Source organism: Mus caroli, chromosome 2 (genome assembly GCF_900094665.2).
Source record: "Mus caroli chromosome 2, CAROLI_EIJ_v1.1, whole genome shotgun sequence".
Classification (NCBI taxonomy): Eukaryota; Metazoa; Chordata; class Mammalia; order Rodentia; family Muridae; genus Mus; species Mus caroli.
Window position 1 is genome coordinate 82,070,230 of NC_034571.1, and position 24,261 is coordinate 82,094,490.

A 24,261-nucleotide genomic window follows, 5' to 3' on the forward strand; every position below is an offset into this window, starting at 1 on the left:
CTATTTAGGAGATATTCAAATTTTTTTACATATGTCAAGTCTAAACATAGGATGTCCACAAAGCCTACTTCTATATAACTGTTAAGGAACTTATAGGAAGGACATTATTACTCAACTTACATCCTATCTGGCTTGCACTAAAAGGCTTTCATTGTTTCCCATCTAGTTTTCCTGTGTAAGTATTTTCCTTATGATTTGAATGAATCTGTTGAGTGTGGAATAGTTGTGCAGTTAAACAGCAGTATAGAGATAGCAAATCTGAACTTGAAACTATATTTTAGTAACATCACTACTTATTAGATTATAGATATCCTAGCAACTCAGTTATCATATTTCTTGAGGACATATACTTAACATTTTGCTTAAGCTTCTTTGCTTTTTGTCTGATAAATTAAAACTGTATGAACTCTATAGTAACAAAAGTCAGATTTGACTCCTTAAGTAATGCTCGATCAGGATAAATGGTTGTCACAAATATGCATATTTTCCTCATGGTAATTATGATAATAAAAAAAGCATTTTCAAGTATTTTTTATAGTAACACAATATAAATTTAGTGTCTGCTCTCTAATTGAAGTGGAGATTTTTTTTCTAAGACAACCACCGTTTTATTTCCATTGTCATCCTAGCTTCATTTCTACATGACTCCCAGTCTCTTAGCTTCTGCCATTCTCCACTGTGAGAACTCATTTCAGAATTTTTAAAATATGTGCCACAATTTTCTAATTAAAATTACAATATTACCCTAGGATTTTTAGAAAATTTAAATAATTCACTATTTTTCTAGAATATTTTCAAAACCAAAATAAATTGTTTAATATGTGTTGAAATATGTTCCTTTATCATTGTCCAGACTTACAAGTGTTAACAAATGGTAAAGAGGTTTCTCCTTCTTATAGTTAGCAACTTATTTTTGTTTCCTATTATTTATGACACAATAGGAACCTAAGGTAGTTTATACCAAAAACTACATGATATATTAATTATAAATGAATTACATCATTGCTTCTGTGCCTTTTGGCTAAGATCAAGTGAATTACATCCATAACTGTAGTCCCAAACATCATACGAGCATGCACAAAGCAAATATTCATGATGTGTTTAATGTGCAAATAGCGTGGTTATAACTTCACCTATACATAATTGCTTCTTTTGTCAGGATTCTTCACATGAAATAGGCACTTTAATGTATTAGTATTTTTTTCAAATAATTTAATAAAGTATCTTCACAAAACATTACACTGTGTTAACATTTATTATAGTGACAAAATTTTTCATAAATATTAAGACTTAAGAAAATGAAAAGTAAGATAAGTATGAATACATATATGTACACACACACACATATACACACATATACACACTGGTAACACTGAGTAGAAAACATTTGCTGATAGAAGGATGAGAAGATAAATAATTTAATACAATCCAGATATTCACTCTCCAAAGTAAAACCTGAACACAATTTATACCTGCTTATTTCCTTAACTTACAATGTGAGGAAAACCTCAGTTTTGAAATACGTAATATTTTATGCCATCTGATAGCATAGTTTTATTATTTTAGTATTAAAAGTACAAAGTTGCACAGTACAAAAACATAGAAAACACATTGGAACCACAACAGCAAAACTATAGGAAATATTTTCAGAGTTTGGAAGTACAAACCAATTATACAATATAAAATAATGTATACTTCCAAAGTTTATCAATAAGAATGTATCTCAGAAGCTTTAAAGACCTAATTATGTATGGTCATTTAATAACTAAGAAAATATATAATTATAGTTTTAAATCTATGGAATTTAAATTTTTCATTATGAAGAAAAAAATCTAAGATGTGTACTCTCAGAAAAGCATACATAAAACTGCATAGACTAAAAGCAATAGTGGTATATATTTGTGATTTAATATTTTCCACAGATGAATCATGAAGAGCTAGAGTCCATAGACAATGTTTCCACAGTGATACAGTTTGTGCTCATAGGATTTTCTGACCTGCCCAACCTCCAAGGGTTTCTATTTGCAGTGTTTTCTGTAGTTTATATTATTATCTTGATTGGAAATTTCCTCATAATCATAATAATCAGTATGGACCAAGCATTACAGAAACCAATGTATTTTTTTCTGGCAAATTTTTCTTCTCTGGAAATCTGTTATGTATCAGTCACTGTCCCAAGGATTCTGTTCAACATTGGGACACAGAACCGAAGCATTTCACTGATGTCCTGTGCCACACAAATGTCCTTCTTCCTTGTTTTTGGAACTACTGAAAGTTTACTTCTGGCTGTGATGTCCTATGACCGCTACGTGGCTATTTGCCACCCTCTGCTCTATCCTCTGATCATGAACCCAACAAAATGCACACAGCTGGCAGCACTCTCCTGGCTTGGAGGCATGCCAGTCCAGATAGGACAAACTTGTCAGATATTCTCTATGAATTTTTGTAATTCTTACAAAATCAACCACTTCTTCTGTGACATACCACCAATTCTCAAGCTGGCTTGTGGGGACACTTCAGTGCATGAATTGTCTGTCTATGTGGTCGTTATGGTGGTGGCTGCATTCCCTTTTATACTGGTGCTTGCATCCTATAGCAAAATAATTGCCACCATCTTGAGGTTGCCAACAGCCAAAGGTCGGGCAAAAGCCTTCTCCACATGTTCTTCCCACCTGTTGGTGGTACTGTTGTTTTATGGATCTGCTACAGTTACCTATTTGAGACCAAAGTCCATGCATTCCCCTGGTACTGACAAACTACTCTCTTTGTTCTACACAGTTGTGACTCCCATGTTCAATCCACTGATATACAGCCTGAGGAACAAAGAGGTGATTTCAGCTCTGAGGAAATTACTTTTTAAAAAGTATTAGTAATCAATTCTGTCCTTTCAAAGTGCAGATTGTTATGCAGTTTTTCAGAGAAACAGCTTCACTCTATTCATTCTTGCTTTTGGACAGTAACCACTCCTCACTTATGTATATTTTGTGTCAGATATTATGAAATTTTCCATTATTTGTATATGTGTATGTGTATATGTGCAAATACCCTATCTTCAATGATATATCCCTACAAAAATTTCTAAATAACTATTTTTAATTTATTTACTTTTTCTTTGTTCAGATATTCGCAGAGTGTTGAACATTATTGATCATACATTATAGGTAATAGAATGATACTTACTAAGTATTAACATATTTGTAGATTTCATATTTGGTTCTGTCCTTTATAGAACCATATTTATCAAGTATAAATTTTGATAGAATAATTATTCTACATTTATTTAATTTTATTAGCTATTTTTTTTTATTTACATCTCAAATATTACCGACTTTCCTGGTTTCCCTTCTGAAACCCCCCTAACTCATCCCCACTCCCCCTGCTTACCAATCCACCCACTACTGATTGCCTGTCCTGGAATTCCCCTACACTGGGGCATCTAGCCTTCTCAGGACCAATGGCCTCTCCTCCCAATGATGTCTAACAAGGTTCTACTACATATGTAACTACAGCCATGGGTCCCTCCATGTTTAATCTTTGGTTGGTTTAGATGCTGAAAAAGCATTTGACAAAATTCAACATCCCCTCATGTTAAAAGTCTTGGAAAGATCAGGAATTCAAGGCCCATACCTAAACATAATAAAAGCAATATATAGCAAAGCACTAGCCAACATCAAACTAGAGAGAAACTTGAAGTGATGCCCTCTCTCTCCCTATCTATTCAATATAGTACTTGAAGTTCTAGCTAGCAGTTAGACAACAGAAGGAGGTCAAAGGGAGACAAATTGGAAAGGAAAAAATTAAACTATCACTAATTACAGATGATGTGATAGCATACTTAAGCAACCTCAAAAACTGTACTAGAGAACTCCCACAACTGATAACATTAACAAAGTGGCTGGATATAAAATTAATTCAAACAAAGCAGTTGCCTTCCTATACTCAAAGTATAAACAGGCTGAGAAAGAAATTAGGGGAATGACACCCTTCACAATAATCAGAAACAATATAAAATATCTTGCTGTGACTCTAACCAAACAGGGGAAAGATCTATATAACAAGAAATTCATGTATCTGAAGAAAGAAATTATTTTACATATAAATGGGGGAATGTATAAATATGTTAGTCTGCCATGAATTATAGTAGTAGCTATATCTATGTGTTTTACAATATCCGTAGTATCAATAATTATTGTAGTATAGTAATTTAACTGCCCGTGTATTGATATAGATTACATATATGTTAATACTGAAAGAGAAATTGACATACCTACTCTCTTCCTAATAAAAACCGCGTGAAACTACATTAAATAATACTGTATTTCTACATCGCTTGAATGTTTTGTTTGTTCATATTTTAATATTTTATCCATATAATTCATCATATTTCACATATTATCTAATTGCACTACAAAACACACACTCCTATCCTATGCTATCATACATGCATACATACATATATATACAAATTTTTAAAGAAAAAGAAGTCAAGAATTTGAGAAACAAAATTATATATATATATATATATATATATATATATATATAGAGAGAGAGAGAGAGAGAGAGAGAGAGAGACTGAGAGAGAGATTTTGGAGGGAGGAAAAGGAGAAGAAATGATGTAATTATATTATAATTTCAAAATTAATTATAAAATTGTGTAAGCACTTGAAAGTGAAGTCAGCTGACTTGTTTTTCCGGACTTCCATGTTCACCTCAGTCTACACTGTTGCATTATTCAGCCCATACAGTCCTCAATTTTTAATCATTGCTTGCATTGCATTTCTTATATTTATAAATTTTTATACTGACATTATCAAGGGAAATGAACAATAAATTATAAAACCATGTTTCCAACCATGCAACACTAGTTTCTCAGGTCAGTAATTCATGGAGAGAGATTTCAGTTCACTTTAGCTTTGCTTCCTTTTTGCGTTTGATATGACTCTAAGCTTAGGTACAAATGAAAAAATTGATGCAGTGCACAGAAATTTTTCTCTTTCATCCAATCATTTGCATTCTGTATATTAGTGGGTTGAATTGTGTTTATTTATGTCTTTTTATACCTAAAAGTGCATATATATGTACAGCTTGTAATTTGTTTTAAATGTTTCAATAACTTGGCATAAGGAGTATGAGAAAGATTATTTGAATAACAAATGTGTTTGCAGACATTCTACTTCTAGAAGCAACTTTTCTGTTCGTGAATTATAAATAAAGGATAAAACACTTATGAGTCTAATTTTATTCCATGAGTTTATCTAAATAGAATTTTTATATCAAAAAAAATGTTGAGTAATTAGGACACTTTTTGATAATGTATGCAAGTGGTAAAGTCAAAAGAGTGTGTTCCCTTTTCTCAGTCACATGCACCTTACTTGAAAACACACATCATAAACCAATAAAAATCTGTGATAAGTGCTTGATTAACAAAAAATCCTAACTGTTGGCCATATTTAGAAACATTTTTTGAGGGAGTAATCAGTTCTGCTTTATGTTTAAATATTTAAGATTATCATCATTATAAAAGAGGGGTTATCTGCTATATCCAATTACTCTTAAGGTTTGCTTTTTTAAAAAATTAGATATTTTATGTGTTTATATTTCAAATATTATCCCCTTTCCCGGTTTTCCCTGTGGAACTCTCCCTCCCCCTTCCATCCTTCCTCCTACTGCTTCTATGAGGATGCTCCCTCTCCCATCCACCAACATCAACCTAAATGCCCTGGGATTCCTTACACTGGGGCATCGAACACCCTCAGGTCCAAGGGCCTCTCCTCCCACTGATAACCAACAAGGCCATCCTCTGCCACATATGAGGGTGGAGTCATGGGTTTATCCATGTGTACTCTTTCGTTGGTGCACCAGTCCTGAGCTCTGAGGGGTCTGACCAGTTGACACTGTTGATCCCTCCATGGGGCTACAATCCCACTCAGCTCTTACAGTTCCTTCTTTAACTCCTCTATTGTGGACCCCACACTAAGTCCAGTGGTTGGCTGCAAGCATCTGCCTCTGTATTTGTCAGGCTCTGACAGAGTCTCTCAGAATACAAGTCAGGCTCCAGTAAGCAAAACCTTCCTGGAATCCATTAACTTCCATGTTTGATGACTGTATATGGGATGGCTAATAGCCACTTATCAGTGAGTTAATACCATGTGCATTCTTTTGTGACTGAATTACCTCACTCAGGATGATATTTTCGAGTTCTATGCATTTGCCTGTGAACTTAATGAAGCCATTGTTATTAATAGCTGAATAGTACTCCATTGCACAAATACACCAAATTTTCTGTATCCATTCCTCTGTTGAAGGACATCTGAGTTCTTTGCAGCTTCTGGCTTCTATAAATAAGGCTATGAACATAGTGGAGCATGTGTCCTTATTACATGTTTCAGCACCTTCTGGGTGTATGCTCAGAAGTGGTATTGCTTGATCCTCGAGTACTACTGTGCCCAATTTTCTGAGGAACCACCAAACTGATTTCCCGAGGGGTTGTATCAGCTTGCAATCCCACCAGCAATGGAGGAGTGTTCCTCTTTCTCCACATCATCACCAGCATCTGTGCTCACCTAAGTTTTTGACCTTAGCCATTCTGACGGGTGTGAGGTAGAATCTCCGGGTTGTTTTGATTTGTATTTTCTTGATGACTAAGGATGTTGAATTTTTTTAAGGTACTTTTTGGCCATTCAACATTCCTCAGGTAATAATTCTTTATTATATACCCCATTTTAATAGGTTTATTTTGTTTCCTTGAGTATAACTTCTTGAGTTCTTTGTATATATTAGATATTAACCCTCTATTGGATGTAATATTCGTAAAGATCTTTTCCCAATCTCTTGGTTGTTATTTTGTTCTATTGACAGTGTCCTTTGCCTTTCAGAAGCTTTGAAATTTTATGAGTTCTCATTTGTCTATTCTTGGTCTTAGAGCATAAGCCATTGGTGTTCTGTGAAGGATACTTTCCCCTGTGCCCATGTGATCCAGGCTCTTCCCCATATTCCTTTCTATTCGTTTCAGTATATCTGCTTTTATGTGGAGTTCCTTGATCCACTTGGACTTGAGCTCTGTACAAAGAGATGAGAATGGATCTTTGCATTCTTCTAGATACTGACAGCCAGTTGAACCAGCACCATTTGTTGAAAATGTTGTCTTTTCTCCACTGGACGGTTTTAGCACCTTTGTCAAAGATCAAGTAACCATAGGTCCATGGGTTCATTTCTGGGTCTTCAATTCTATTCCATTGATCTACCTAACTTCTAGTACTATAATGCATAGGTAAGGAGAAAGTGAACAACCTTGTCTAGTCACCAATTTTAGTGGTATTGCTTTAAGTTTCTCTCCATTTATTTTGATGCTGGCTGCTTATTTGCTGTATACTGCTTTCACTGTGTTTAGGTATAGGTCTTGAATTCCTGATCTTTCCAAGTCTTTTATCATGATGGGGTATTTAATTTTGTCAAATGCTTTCTCATCATCTAATATGAAAATCTCCTCACACCAGTCCGAATGGCAAAGATCAAAAACTCAGGTGAGTTAGGTAACCCAGTCACAAAAGCACATACATGGTATACACTCACTGATAAGTGGATATTAGCTCAAAGTTTTAGACTAGCCATGATACAATTCATAGACCATATGAAGCTCAAGATGAAGGAAGATCAAAATGTGTATGCTTCAGTCATTCTTAGAAGGGGGAAAATAATCAAGGAAAGTAGAAGGTGGTAGGGAATTTGGAGGAAGATAAAAGTGGTAGTGGATAAACAGGGGAAGGATTAGGTATGAGAGGAGACAGGGATGATATACAGAGGTTGTGGGATTTGACCAGAAGTTTGTAGCACTAGGGGATGAAAAACTAGGGGTAGCCACTTGCAAGCCCAGATGCCAGGAAGGTAAGAGGCTCCCAGAACCCAACAGGAATGAAATTAGTTGAAGTGCCCAACAAAGAGGAGGGAAAACCTGTAGAGATTATATCCAGAGGTTAGGCAAGGCCCCTGGATGGGGGATGGGGCCACTCATTCATCTCCAAGTTCTTAACTCAGAAGGGCTCCTGTTCAAAGGAAATAAGGGGACAAAGTGTGGGTCAGAGAGTAAAGGAAATGCCATCCAGAGAATGCCTCACCTAGGGACCTATCCCATATACCATACCCAGACACCCAGGCACCCAAGAAATGCCTGCTGACAGGAGCCTGATATAGCTGTCTCCTGACAGGCTCTGCCAGATCCTGACAAATACAGAGGTGGATGCTTTCACCCAACCATTGGACTTAGCATGGGCTTGCCAATGGGGGAATGAGAGAGATTATGAAGGAGCCTGAAGAGTTTTCAGCCCCATGGAGGGAGCAACAGTGTCAACTGGTCAGGCACCCCTGGAACTCCCAGGACTGGACCACCAATCAAAGATTACACCTGTAGGGACCCATGGCTTCACCAGCATCAATAGGAGGAGAAGCTCTTGGTCCTATGAACAGCTGATTCACCAGTGTAGGGGAATGCCTGTGTGGTGAGGTTGAAGTTGTTGGGTAGGATGGGGAGCGTCCTAATAGAAGCAGGCAGAGGAAGGAATTGGGGGGGGGGTTCTGGAGTGAAAACCATGAAAGAGGATAACATTTGAAATGTAAACACATAAAATGTCCAATAAAAAAAGAAAGAAAAAAAGTAGCAGCCTATAGAACTCCAATAAATTGGACAGTTACCTACAGGACATTTTACCTCAAAACAAAAGAAAATACCTTCTTCTCAGTAACTCAAAAAGCCTTCTTCAAAATTGACCATATAATCAGATACAAAACAATCCTCAACAGATACAAGAAGATTGAAATAATACTTAGCATTTTATCAGATCACCATAGATTAAGGATAGACTTCAAAAACAACATAACAACAGAAAGCCCACATGGAACTCATGGAACCTGAACAACTCTCTAATCAATGAAAACTGTGTCATGAAAGACATAAAGAAAAAAAATTAGACTTTCTAGAATAGAAAGAAAATGTAGGAACAGCAACACTAACCTACAGGACACAGTGAAAGCAGTAGTAAGAGGAAAATTCATAGCACTTAATATAAAAATTGAAGAGATCCTATACTAGCAACTTAACAACACACCTGAAAGCTATACAACAAAAGAAGCAAACTCACCCATGAGGAGTGTACTGCAGCTATTGTAATACTCAGGGCTGAAGACATCTTATTAGAAGCAATGAAATCAGTCCAAATATTCAATAAAACAACTAGCTTGTTCTTCAAGATAATAAACAAGATAAGACCTTTCCCAAAGTAACTAAAAGGCATAAGCACAGTATCCATACAAGCAAATTCAAAAATGTAAAGGGAGATATAACAACAGAAACTGAAAATTAAAAATGCAATCAGTTCTTACTACAAAACTCAATACTCTGCAACATGGAAAAATCTAGATGAAATGTATTGTTTTCTACACAGATACAATGTACTAACAGTTAAATCAAGATCAGCTAGGATATCTACACAGTTCTCTAACCACTAAGGAAATAGAAGAAGTCATTAAAATCATCCTAATCAGTAAAAACTCAGGGTCAGATGGTTTTAGTGCATAATTTTACCAGATCTCCAAAGAAATGCTAATATATTGCTGAAAAGTATTCCATAATTAGAACCAGAAAGAACACTACCTAGTCCATTTAGTGAGGCCACAGATACTCTGATATCTAAACCAGACAAAGACCCAACAAAGAAAGAGATCTTCAGATCAATTTTGCTTATGAAAATCGATGCAAAAGTACTCAGTAAAGTTCTCACAAAACATACCCAAGAACACATCAAAACCATAATTTAGTATGATCAAGTAAGCTTCATTGCAGGTTTGCACGTATGGTTCAGTATATGAAAATCTATCAATGTAATCCACTATATAAACAAACTCAAATTTAAAAATCATCTCATTAGATGCTGAAAAAGCCTTTGACAAAGTCCAATATCCCTTCATGTTAAAAGTCTTGAAGAGATCAGAGATACAAGGAACACATTTAAACACAATAAATGCAATAGATAGCAAACCAATAGCAAATACCAAATTAAATGGAAAGAAACTTGAAGCAATCCCATTAAAATAAAGGGCAAGTCAAGGCTGTCCACTCTTTCCATATCTATTCAATAAAGTACTCGAAGTTCTAGCTACAGCAATTACACAAGTGGAGATCAAGGGGATACAAGTTGGGAAGGAAGAAGTCAAGTGTAACACTATTTTCAGATTATTTGATTGTATACATAACAGATCTAAAAATTTCTACCAGAGAATAGTTGCAGCTGATAAACAACTTCAGTTTTCAGAAATATAAAGTAGATTAAAAAAAAATTCTTAAACTGGGCGGTGGTGGAGCATGCCTTTAATCCCAGTGCTTGGGAGACAGAGGCAGGTGGATTTCTGAGTTTTAGGCCAGCCTGGCCTACAAAGTGAGTTCCAGGACAGTCAGGGCTGTACAGAGAAACCCTGTCTCGAAAAAAACCAAACAAACAACAAAAAACAAACAAACAAACAAAAAACTCTTAGATTTTCAATGGTAACATATAGGCTTGGGTAGCAAACAACTACATAGGCATAGGTGTCATTTGTATAAGCTAAGCCATGTGCACCCAGATACTTGCAGAGACTCAAACTTAATAGTAACACTTCATTTTTTCATAACATAGAAAATAGACGTTAAATTAGAGGATGCCTCGAAAAAAAAAACAATTTCAGCAAAATTAATGAATAACTCAATGAAATCATTAGGTTTTCTCTAGTACATATTATGTTCATATCAATTATATTTTAGAGTATAAAATTAATTTTCATTTTCCATCTGACACAGATCTATTGGCTGACTGTCCTCAAGACTTAAGCTCAAGTTTTGCCTAAGATATGCATGATTCACTTGGGAAAATACTAAACCAGAAATGTAATTAATTAAATGTTTTGAGAACACCAAAGCCTTAGGGAAGTAGCTTCAGAGATATAAACCCCAAATTTTAACTGCATACAAAAAAACACCCCTTGCATAGTATTCATGTACAATTGAGCTGTTCTCTTCAGGTATGTTCTTGAGTTTCAACATTTAAAAAGACAAGGTATAAAATATTGATCCTTTTTGGAAAATAATGAGAGCATTTTTTAAATGAATCATTTACTCTATGTTTATATATATTGATGCATCATGAAGTATTAAATGATAATTTGCTCTCAAAGTAGAAGTCTCTGAATATAAATATTAGCATTTTCCAAATAACACTTTACTCATTTATTTTAATATAGGTTCATAAGCAACCCTTGAACACTTGACTATAATGGACACATTAATTGAAGTCTTTGTTGGTGTCATCTGTTGATGACTCCTTTTAAACCAGATAATAGAAATGTAACTTTAAAATAACATGTAGTAGTTAGATTTTATTTCAACTCTATATAAGCCATAGATAACACTTACTATACAAAATTAATAAAAACAGTTTCAACAAGGGTTCTATGAATTTAAATACCTGATATATTAAAGACAAACATATGCATTTCTAAAAAATTAATGTTACCTTATTTTCTTTTCAAATTCACAATAAAAATTTTGATTTAAAAACTTGGTACAAGGCAAATATTAGTGTTTCATAATATATTTACAATTTTGTTTTAAATTGTCTCTTGGGGTGCCCAGATTTTAATGGTTTGTCTCTAGACTTTCCTTTAGAGCAAACACAGACCAATAAAAATAAACAATAGTCTGACATAAAGTTCTGATTTGTTTCCTTTGTTATAAAATGTCATAGGCAACATAGCATCAGAAGAAAATGCTTTTAATGTTCAGCAACCATTGATATAGACTTCCATTGCTTCTTGAACTAACAAATGTTCTTCCAACCAATCATGAGTTTGGAGAATCTGAGTATTTATAACTAATAGTTTGTTCAGGTGAATATTTTTAAATATGAAAAGATCTAATCTTTTATGGTACAGCTTAATACCTCTATGATTGCGATTCAATCTGCATACATTGAAGCTCAAGTAAAAATTCAGTAAATCAGAAATATGCTTGAAAAATTCAGGGAGCATCAAACATGTTGAAAATATAAATAGTTACATTTTATATAATGATACCTGGATGTCACTCATCATAACAATTGAACCTTCACACGATTACATATGTTTTATTATGATTAATGTCTTAAAGATCTACTTATAGAGTAATGTGACTGTGTAGATTTTTGAGAGAAAATCCATGCAATAAATTATTCTCTTTTTTACAGATAATTAAGAATGCATCCACCTAGTTTTGAAAATATCTTTTAAATTTTACATAAGAAGAAAGAAGAATGGATAGGGGAAACTGCTCCTCTGTGGATGAATTTGTTTTCTTAGGGATTACTAATAACCCTGGCAAAAAAGTGGCCCTGTTCACCACATTTCTAGTTGTTTATCTCATTACTCTTCTTGTGAATCTTGGAATTATCATTTTAATTAGAATGGACACTCAGCTCCACACACCCATGTACTTTTTTCTCAGCAATCTCTCTTTCTGTGACTTTTGCTATTCCACAGCAATTGGTCCAAAAATGCTGGTGGATCTCTTAGCTGCAGAGAAATCAATTCCTTTTTTTGGTTGTGCTCTGCAGTTTTTGATATTCTGTGTCTTTGCAGATTCTGAGTGTCTACTGCTAGCAGTAATGGCCTTTGATAGATACCAGGCCATTAGCAATCCATTGCTCTACACCGTGAACATGTCTAGCATGGTGTGTTTTATGCTTATGACTGGGGTTTACCTGGTGGCAACAACAGATGGTTTGATACATACAATTTTGGCATTCCGTTTGTGTTTCTGTGGTTCTAATGAGATCAATCATTTCTTCTGTGATTTACCTCCACTTTACCTGCTCTCCTGCTCTGAAATACAAGTCAATGAACTTGCCTTATTTATTGTTTTTGGTTTCATTGAACTGAGCACCATCTCAGGAGTTCTTGTCTCTTACTGCTATATCATTCTATCAGTCCTGAAGATCCGTTCTGCTGAGGGCAGGTTCAAAGCTTTTTCCACCTGCACCTCTCATCTCACCACAGTTGCCATTTTCCAGGGAACTATGCTTTTCATGTATTTTCGGCCAAGTTCTTCTTATTCTCTGGATCAAGATAAAATGACTTCACTGTTCTACACTCTTGTGATCCCAATGTTGAACCCTCTGATTTATAGCTTGAGGAATAAGGATGTGAAAGAGGCTCTTCAAAAACTGAAACTGAAAATGTAGTTCTAAAGAAATATATGACATGTGCATGTCTACTTATTTTTAATGATTTCAATATTTATTGTAGAAAACTATAATGATATAGATGAAAGGTATGATTTGTATTTAAATTGGTAAAATGTGTCTCTTCAAACACTTAAATGCAATAAATGTAGTAGGACTCATACTATTTCATGTTTGAGTATATAATGCTTGAGTATTATATATATTATGTTATATATTATAAATATAAAATATAACATATAATATTAATTCCTAACACACATGGTTCTAAAAGTGTGTTCATTACTAAAATTGATCATTTTATTTGTATTATGGTGTGTCATCTATTTGTTTTAGCAGTTTTGATTAGGCTGTATAATGAATATTTACAAATTTCACTTTGCCTATTATATTCAGGTTTCATGACATATTCAAATGTTTTTCCTTATAAATTTGTATTCTTGTGGATGTAACAGACTTAGATTGAACTTGAAAATTTTATAGTACACTTCAAAATAATTCTGATGTAATTAAGTCATCATTTAGGGCAATGGTTCTCAAAATCCATATGCTGTGACACTTTAAAAAAAAATTCTAATTTTGTTGTGACCACAACCATAAAATTTCATTTGTTGCTACTTCATAACTGTAATTTTTCTAGTATTATAAATTGTAATCTAAATATTTTTGGAGACAGAGGTTTGCCATAGAGATTCTGACCCACTGGTTGAAAACCACTGACCCAAATGAAGGTACTTAAATTCAGTGTGTAGGAGAAAGGTTTTATTTGTTGCAGAAGTAAAATTATGAGTGTTGGAGATGTGAACAGACAAAGGTTTAATAACTTGATAGTGATTGAGGCATTTGGAAACAGCACAAGCTTTACCTGTGTGGTAGAATAAACAGCTTTACAATCAATCACACTTTCAGTGAAAATTCACTGCATTTCATATAACATCTTCATGTCAAAATTTTTCGAATCAGAAAAAAGTGTATATAAATAGATACAGCTTGTTATCTAGTCACCATTAACATGTGAAAAGAGATTAATATTCTTTACATAAAAGCTCTTGAGAGCTGGTGGAGTAGTCCTGTATCACTGTACTTAAAGTGTCTATTATTAACTATGCAACATTTCTCTCCTTGTGATGGAACTTCCCTTTACCAACTGTGAATTCTTTCCCTCCATAACTATGTATCACTTCTGTGAGGAAGCTTTCCCTTCCCTTTCTCTGTACACATAACACTGGTGATAGATTTGTCTTTGTTTACTTTGTCCCTTAAGGTCTTAAATAACATTATTCTTTTCATAGATAAATGTCACCAAAATGCCATATTAAATATATCATATGTCTAAGCATTTTATTCCTGAATTTGGAACTCTACCATCATATTTTGAAAAAAGAATGTGAAAAGTAACAAAATTAGATACTAATTAATATATTTATTATATATTGGATGTTGGTAAAATTATTTGTGAACTTATTATAAAATATGCATATAGACAAAAATAAAGAGATGAATTTCTTAGAAAAATACTTGAAATTACTGGATACTGAGGTATTAAATACACACAAAAAAGGTACTAATTTGGTTGTAAGAAAATAGAATTTATTTGTATATTAATTTTCATCTTAATTTATTATTTTTTTCTGATAGTTTAAATACTTTCTCAGGAAAAGACACATTGTATTTGAAAAGGCAAAGGCATAAAACATTGTTAATTTCACACTGATTGGAGAAGGTAAATGCCATGGACTGTTTCAGACTTTCTAGGTCACAGTTTGAAACACTCTTTCTAACATTTTATTATAAAAATAAAGCCTACCCCAAACCCTAGCATTTGGGATGTGAATTAACTAATTAACCAATTAATTAATTAAAAAATAAGGTCTGAGAAGTGTTTCTTATTTTCAGTGTAGAACATGTAATGTCATAACAAGACACCAAAAGAAAAGTAAGCAAGGATTCTTTCTTTAGATAAAAAGCTGTATAAATTTGTACCTCTGCAATGTTTTAGCAACTAACCATTAGTCACTCCACAATAGAATATACAGATATAATGTGCCGCAGACCCTCTGGGTCCCTTTGTCTGTGTGGAACAAGTCTCTGGGGCAGGTGGGCAAGGCGTCTGTGGGTGACAGACACACACAGGAAGTTGTGTAGAATCTGAATGTATTGTCACAAAGTGAACACCTGTCTTTTTGTTTTGTTTTGTTTTTTGTTTTGTTTTTTTGTTTTTTCAAGACAGGGTTTCTCTGTATAGCCCTGGATGTCCTGGAACTCACTTTGTAGACCAGGCTGGGCTCGAACTCAGAAATATGCCTGTCTCTGCCTCCCAAGTGCCTGGATTAAAGGCATGCACCACCAGTTCCACCAGGCATGGTGGAACACCAGTCTTATATAGCACAAAAAATACAAGGGGTTGAGAAGTCACAGCAGGCAAAGTGCATTGAAGTTGACTGACACAAAACAAAGGAATGATTTCAAAAGGATTTACAGGAACCAGGTAAAGGTTTACAGTAAAGATAAAGCAGTCCTGCCTAGGGTCGGCTTAGTGACAGGTAAGGATTTCACACCCTAGTGCTATACCTTTGAACCTTGTGAAGGCTAGCACCAGGCGGTTCTGCTCTTGGCAGACCTCATGAATAATGCAATATCACAACCCCCCTATCCCTAGGCCTTGCTAAATTCTTATATGAGTGTAACTTTTAAGTATCTGGAGAATCTCCATTTGTCAGGAGAATTCACCAACTTGCTTCTAATATGCAATGTAGCCTGTACTGAAGATTTCTATCTCAGTGGGATTCCCTGGCTCTATTATGGTATTCCCTTGTTAGGGTGAGATTTGCTACTGTCCTTAGTAAATATTTTGCAGACCAGCTCTGAGCTACTGGCTCTGTCTTTTGTAATGCTTAATTAGTTACTGAATAGGTAACCTTTTTACTGCATTCATGCTGGATTCCAAGCTCATTGGCTTCTGGGACCTTGGAACACTGGGGAGACTTAACTATATCAGAATTTAAACTTAAAAGGCATTTATAATAAAATACTAAAAGAGAGCTCTTAGTTCCATACACCAGACTAATTGGGAATAGGGTATGAGTATATGGGTAAAAGAGAATGCCAAAGCTCCAGGAGGTGAGTTTCCCTGAAACTCTTTTCCTCCTTGAGTGCTTACAGACTTTTCAGCCTGTCAAGCAGACTTGACTGGAGTGCATGGCAATAATGATGGCTTCCTTTCCTATATCTTGAAATTTTAACCCTTAAAATGATGGATTAAAAACTGAAATCCCTGTGAAATGATTAGTTCATAAGTGTAGAGCCGTTAGAAATTGAGAATTTCCCTCATAAAACATAATTGTGCCTCTTCCTGGCCTTTCTACTGTTTAAAAGGTGAACACCCAGTGTTGTTGTGTTCTAGGCTCTATGCTACTTTCTAGTCAATTAGATTCAGCATATCTGGTTTATGTGCATGTCCTTGATTCACTTGGACTTGAGCTTTGTACAAGGAGATAAGCATACAGAGACAAAGTGTGGAGCAGTGACTGAAGAAAAGGCCTTCTAGAGAATGGCCCAACTGTGGATCCATTCCATATACAGTAGCCAAACCCATACACTATAGTGGATGCCAACAAGTGCTTACTGACAGGAGCTTGATATAGCTGTCTCATGAGAGGCTCTACCAGACCCTGACAAATACAGAGGTGGAGGCTTTCAACTAACTATTGGACAGAGCGCAGGGAACACAATGGAGGAGCTAGAGAAAGAACCCAAGGAGCTGAAGGTGTTGGCAACTCCATATTAGAAACAACAAACAATATGAACTAACCAGTACCCCCAGAGCTCCCAGGGACAAAACCACGAACCAAATAGTACACATGGAGGAACTCATGGCTCAAGCTGCATATGTAGCAGACAATGGCCTTATTGGAGGGGGGATGTGATAAGGGTTTTCAGAGGGGAACCCAGGAAAGGGGATAATATTTGATATGAAAATAAAGAAAATATCTAATAAAAATAATATTAAAAATAGATCAATTTTCATGCTTTTACATGCTGACTGCAAGTTGAACCAGCAACATTTGTTCAAAATGCTGTCTTTTTTTTTTTTTCTCCACTGGATGGTTTTGGATTATATGTCAAAGATCAAATGATCATAGGTGTGTGCATTTATTTCTGGATCTTCAATCATATTCCATTCTTCTACCTGCCTGTCTCTGTACCAATACCATGTATTTTTGTCGTTTGATTTTTAGGTCTTTTATTTGTTTGTTTGTTTTGATTTCTGTTTTATCACTATTGCTCTATCTATGTACAGCTTGAGGTCAGGGATGATGATTTCCCCAGAACAGAGAATGGTGCTTGCTATCTTCTGTTTGGGTTTTTGTTTTTGTTTTTTGTTTTTATTTTGTTTGTTATTCCAGATGAATTTGAGAACTGCTCTTTCTATCTCTGTGAAGAATTGAGTTGAAATTTTGATGGGGATTGCACTGAATCTGCAGATTGCTTTCAGTAAGATGGCCATTTTTACTATGTTAATCCTGCTGATCCATGAGCATGGGAGATTTCTCCATTTTCGGAAGTCTTCTTCAATGTCTTGAAAATATCATCCTGAGTAAGGTAATCCAGACACAAAAGAACACACATGGTATACACTGACTGATAAATGGATATCACCCCAAAAGCTTAGAATAGGCACAATACAACCCATAAACCATTTGGAGCTTTTAAGAAAATGGAAGGCTAAACTGTGGATGCTTCAATCCTTCATAGAAAGGGAACAAAATAATCACAGGAAGTAAAGGGAGGGAGGGAGCTGGAAGCAAGAGAGGATGGGGAGGGAAAAGGGGGGCAGGATCAAGTATTGGAAAGGATAGGAGAGAAGTATGGATGGTCTGAAATAGAATAGAAATATATAGCAATGGGAGATGAGGAACCAGTACAAAAGTAAGCCACTAGAAAGTCCCAGATGTCAGAAAAGTAAGAGACTCCCAGGACCCAACAGGGATGAATTTTAGCCGAAATACTTATCAAAGCAGTGATAGAACCTGTAGAGACCACTTCCAGTAGACAGGGATGGTCTCCAGATGAGGGAAATGGACACTCACCCATCTCAAATATTTTACCAAAAGTGCTCCTGTGTAAGATAACCCAGACACAAAAGAACACACACGGTATACACTGACTGATAAATGGATATTGCCCCCAAAGCTGAGAATAGACACAATATAACCCATAAACCATTTGGAGCTTTTAAGAAAAATGGAAGGCCAAACTGTGGATGCTTCAAATCCTTCATAGAAGGGGAACAAAATAATCACAGGAGGTAGAGGGAGGAAGGGACCTGGGACAAAAAAATGTAGCAGAGACTGAAGAAAAGGCGATCCAGAGACCATCCCATCTGCATTCACTAAACACCCACACTATTGATGATGCCAAGAAGTGATTGCTGACAGGAGCCTGGTATAGATGCTCCCTGAGAGGTTCTACTACTGGCATACAACCATTGAACTGAACATGGGAACCTCCACTGGAAGAGCTAGGAGAAGGACTAAAGGAGCTGAAGTGGATTACAACTCCATAGGAAGAACAATATCAACTAACCAGACAAGCCACAGCTCTCAGAGATCAACTACCAACGAAAAAGTTTATATACATGAAGGGATCCATGACTCCAGATGGATATGTAGCACAGCATGGCCTTATCAGACATCAAAGGGAGGGGTGGGCATTGGTCCTGTGGAAGCCGATGCACCAGTGATAGGGAAAGTGAGGTGGTAGCTGGTGAATGGGTAGAGGAGCACCTTCATAGAAGCAAAGGGGAGAGAAGAGAGGGGAGAGCGGGATAGGAAGGGTGGTTTGTGGAAGGCTAACTGGGAAGTGGGATATTATTTGAAATGCAAATGAATAGTATCATTAAATAAGTAAGTAAGTAAGTAAATAAATAAATAATTAAATAAGAAAAAACCTAGCCCTCTGAACCACAATGGAGGGCTCAACCAATATGGTATTAGCTGAACTACATGCATCTACTTTTTGACAGTGAGAAATATTTCATTGTTCAATATAAGTTAACTAGTATTTCTTACTTTGTATGTGTAATTTTAAATGTTAAATCAACAACAAAACAAAAGGCATTATTCAAAATACATTTAAATGTACAGAAAATCTTAATACTTGCAAATTTCTATTGCAGCATTTAAAAACCAACTTGAGCTTCAAGTGACCTGCATTTTTAAGTGAAATTGCTGTGAAATAAATACGCTCCAAAAAATCAACCTGAAATTCCACAAACTGGTCTTATTTTATTCATTATATCTAAGCCTTTGAAATTCTATTTTGTGGAACTACTTCAGGGAATTTATCACTGAAATACAAGCTAAAGAATTAGACTTGTGAATATATCAAAGTTCATGCCTACTTAAGGTGAATTCATGTAGTCCTCTTTTCTTCTCATGTATTTTTTCTCCCATATCTCCCAGTGACTAGCTATGAGTATTATCCTAACACAATACTACCAGAGACTATGTAGGAACAGCTAATGAGGAAACTGTCTTTCTATATCTTAAATCGCCCTTCATCCTTGTTTCTGGAATGGATAAAGAATAATATTAGATGGCCTATTTGTTCACACATAATAAACGTCCACTTTAATTTTTTTATATAAAACAAGGTAAATATACTTTAATTATGTATGTATCGATTCTTTCTCTATGAATTATAATTTTACTGCCTGGAGGGCCCATTGAGAAACTAAGAAAGATTGGAAAATATGCTGTTTTGTGTTTGTACCAAGGGATTACACTATCCATATCTCTCTCTCTCTCTCTCTCTCTCTCTCTAATTGACCTGAAATAGGTATAGCAATGATGCTAATTAAGTTAGTTAACAAAAGTAAATTAATAAAATAACCTTTGCTAAACTTGTGACAATATTCTCAGAGGGTAATTCTCAATAAGAAATCTAATTAAACATTGATGAATAACTCAGAAGAGTGAAGGCAGATTAAATCCCAACAGTCACTGTGTGAAATAAAATGTCTTCTACATAAATCTACACACCATTGATAAGCACAGAACCATCACAGGTAAGTCTCCTAATGAGTATATTTATATAATACAGGAAAATACAGATACTTTCATTTCAAAAAAGAAATCATTATTAAATTATGTAGAAATTGACTTCATGCAGGTGTACCAGTTAAGTGGGATTCTTAATCTAATGTCCAAGAATATTTTCTTATTAAAAATTGTAAGAATTTGTATGACATCATTTTTTGTAAACTCCATAATTGTTTTACCTATTATTCTTTTAGCTAGGATTCATAGGTACTTTTTTCTTTCAAAAAGCTCTTTAAAAATTGTATTATATGTAAGTTTAAATGTTATTTATTTAATACAACAACTAAAATATTAAATATTAAAATATTAATGTATGTTAATTCAGAACTCATGGATAATATATTACATTTAACTCTAGAAAAAGTAAGTGTTCAATCATCAACAAATTCCAATTTTGAAACAACAAACCTACAGAAAGGCAATCCCTGACATCCACATATAAATAAATTAACGTAAGAAATTGAACCATATATACCCCAGAAATATTCCTTATGTCTACCCATCACCATTTGTTTGAAAACCCCTAACACTGTACACATTTGTTTGCTGTTCTGTTTCTTATTGTGCATATGTATATGCATGTATAATCTTGTTGTGGTGCTTAAGTGTTCACAATTGCACATGAATGTTTGTATAGAGTAGAAACTGACATCTCCGGTTGCATATTAAAGTTTCTGACTGAACACAGAGCTCAGTATTTCTTTTAGAGTACCTGGCATTTTTGTTTCAGGGAATCTCCTTAGTGCCACAATCACATGTTGAAAAGCACACATACCTTACAGTATATGGGCACTAGCCTAGCTCTAGTCCTAACTCTGTATCAAGTGTCTGTTCTAGATTTCTAGATCCTCTTCTAACTTTTTATGAAATATCCTTTTACTTTTGAGAGATACAAATTTCACAATTAGATGAAGTTTATGATAGGCTTATAAAACTCCAGACAAAACATTGACATCGTGATGGGTATATTTAAAATTTATTTGAACTTTGAGTAAAACTTTGACACTAAGCATTGTCAGAATAAGTCTTTTTCATTAATTTATGAAAAATAACAGCAATAGTTCTAAAATTATTTCTTTATTAAGACAATAATGTGATTTTTTTGTGCAGAAATGATTTTTTTATTGTGGATCTTCTGGATTACATTGTCACTCCATTCATATTTTTTGAATCTGGAACTATAGTTTGATCAGAATTAATAATAATAAAGATAACTGGTTATTTTAAGAAAAATGTTTGCTGAACTCTGTGCTCTGTAGACACAATGTAGGTCGACTATATTAGACACATTTTATACGAATTCCACTTTTAATTACAATAGGTTGTTTTTGAACTTAAATAACTATAATAAGTATTATTGTAGTATATAGCACTATTCAAACATATAAAAATATCTAATCAGTCATTATCTTGGTCATTTAGAAGCAGTTTATAAAACAAAGAATGGAGGTTGGGAACTGTTCAGCCACTGAGTTCCTTTTCTTGGGAATTACCAATAATCCTGTGATCAAGGTGACTTTATTTACTACTTTTCTAATTGTCTATCTCATTATTCTTATTGAAAATCTTGGAATGATAATTTTGATCAGGATGGACCATCAGCTTCACATCCCAATGTACTTTTTCCTCAGCCACCTCTCTTTCTCTGATGTCTGCTATTCCTCTGCAGTTGGACCAAAGATGTTATTGGACCTGCTTGCCAAGAGCAGCAACTCAATTACTTTTCTTGGCTGTGTTCTTCAGTTCTTCATCTTCTGCATCTTTACAGATGTGGAGTGTATGCTGCTGGCAATGATGGCATTTGATCGATACAAGGCAATCAGCAACCCCTTGCTATATGCAGTAGATATGTCCAGCAAGGTGTGTTACCAACTTCTGGCTGTAGTTTACATAGTTGCTATTGTGGATGCTATAGTACACACAACATTGACATTTCGCTTGTGTTTCTGTGGGTCCAATGAAATCAACCACTTCTTCTGTGATTTACCTCCACTATACATGCTTTCCTGCTCTGACATTCAAGTGAATGAACTTGCCTTATTTACTGTTTTTGGTTTCATTGAACTGAGCACCATCTCAGGAGTTCTTGTCTCTTACTGCTATATCATTCTATCAGTCCTGAAGATCCGTTCTGCTGAGGGTAGGTTCAAAGCTTTTTCTACTTGCACCTCTCATTTAACTGCAGTTGCAATTTTCCAGGGAACTATGCTTTTCATGTATTTTCGGCCAAGTTCTTCTTATTCTCTAGATCAAGACAAAATGACCTCACTGTTTTACACCTTGGTGATCCCCGTGTTGAACCCTCTGATTTACAGCCTGAGGAACAAGGATGTGAAAGAGGCACTCCAAAAACTGAAAACAAAAACTTGGTTCTAACCAATTATACCACATGTACATATCCACTTATTTAAAATTATTTTTTCTAGTAAATTATATTAATGACACAGAAAAATAATTTTTAGTTTTAATTTAAAAAATTTCTTTGTGTTAATAAGCTACTGAAATTAGGTGTAACATATCTTCAAATGTGTAATTTTTATATAGCTCATATCAACATGTGGTTTTCTTAACTTTAATTTTTCTGATTATTTCTATGATACCAATTTAATTCACTTATTGTTTCACTTTGTGTTTATAATACAATTTTAGGAAACATTTATTTATATTTCTTTTTTGATATTTCATGTCCTATATTTTATAGTAAACCCAATGTTTTATTTCTTGTTATTTCATATACTTCTAGTAATTATACCCTGAATATATACACTTGAGATTTTATAATCAGCCTTGTGTTCTGAAATAAATGAAGTCTGTGGTATTATTAAATATTGGTGCTTAAAATCAATGTGCAAGAACAAGGTATAGTTGGTTTGAGATACAAGTTCCTGGATTAAACTGATGCATGATGAGATGGAGAAGTTAAATATTTATATGCACAAGCCTAAGGATTAAACTTAGATAGGCATTGAGATTAAAAAAAAAAATCCTTGTCATTTTAAAACCAATAAAGTCATACCAATGTAGGCTACAAAGTACTATCTATCTATCTATCTATCTATCTATCTATCTATCTATCTATCTATCTATCCATCCATCTTCTCTCCACTTATAAATATTTATATATTATATATTTATATATTCAGTATTTATAAATGTCACTTATATTTTCATGGTTGGCCATTTGACCCTAGACTACTAATTGGCATGGTTTTCCCTGAGGAAGACTATTTATCCCACTCAAAACATCCCTTAATTCTATGGGTTTTCCTGTTTTTGTTGTTGTTGTGGTGGTGGTTTTGTTTTTGTTTGTTTTGTTTTGTTTTGTTTTTTTTCTGTAGGCTGTGTGGTGTTTTGGACACATTCACTTTAGCATGACTAGTTTTATTCTTCTTATTCATCTTATGTTCAGGTAGTGATGTAGGTAAAACTTCATGGGTATAGTCAGAATATACCCATATAGCTAAGCATATAACAGCAATTAATGAACTGGGTTCTCAAATGTGAAAAAATGCTAGTAAGAGTAGTTGGATGGTTTTGAAGGAAGGGATGGGAAAAAGGAAATTATGTGATTATAATGTCAAAAATAAAAGAAGTAATTATCTTGCTAATTTCATAGAATGCTGAACTTGTTTGTATTTTAAACTATTTTTAAAAATTTACCAAGACTCTGGCATATTGACACTGTATGATGCAATCTCTGACCAGCACCTACACCACAATTTATTCCAGGAAGCTTTACTCTCTTCCCTCCACATATTCATCCTTGTTTAAATATCAGCATCTATTGTTTGTAATGACGTCCTTAAAGTAATATGTAATGTTTTCTTTCTTAAGTATATCTCATATTTCAATATAACATTTTTTATCAGAATCTAGCCATTTAATATGCTAATATAATATGTTGGACACAAAACGTGAAA

General features: G+C 34.5%; 3 protein-coding genes across 3 annotated transcripts; all 3 read left to right on the forward strand.

The window, feature by feature from the left end:
* Window positions 1–1,922: 1,922 nt before the first annotated feature.
* LOC110290022 (olfactory receptor 10AG1-like) lies at window positions 1,923–2,870 on the forward strand. The gene has a single exon (XM_021156490.1). It carries the CDS (start codon window positions 1,923–1,925, stop codon window positions 2,868–2,870), a length of 948 nt encoding a protein of 315 aa, XP_021012149.1.
* Window positions 2,871–12,305: 9,435 nt separating this feature from the next.
* LOC110289813 (olfactory receptor 5W2-like) lies at window positions 12,306–13,238 on the forward strand. The gene has a single exon (XM_021156194.1). The coding sequence runs from the start codon at window positions 12,312–12,314 to the stop codon at window positions 13,236–13,238; it is 927 nt and encodes a 308-aa protein (XP_021011853.1). The 5' UTR covers window positions 12,306–12,311.
* An 8,534-nt stretch (window positions 13,239–21,772) lies between these two features.
* On the forward strand, window positions 21,773–22,717 carry LOC110289844 (olfactory receptor 5W2-like). Its single transcript, XM_021156245.1, has one exon. The coding sequence runs from the start codon at window positions 21,785–21,787 to the stop codon at window positions 22,715–22,717; it is 933 nt and encodes a 310-aa protein (XP_021011904.1). The 5' UTR covers window positions 21,773–21,784.
* Window positions 22,718–24,261: the final 1,544 nt, after the last annotated feature.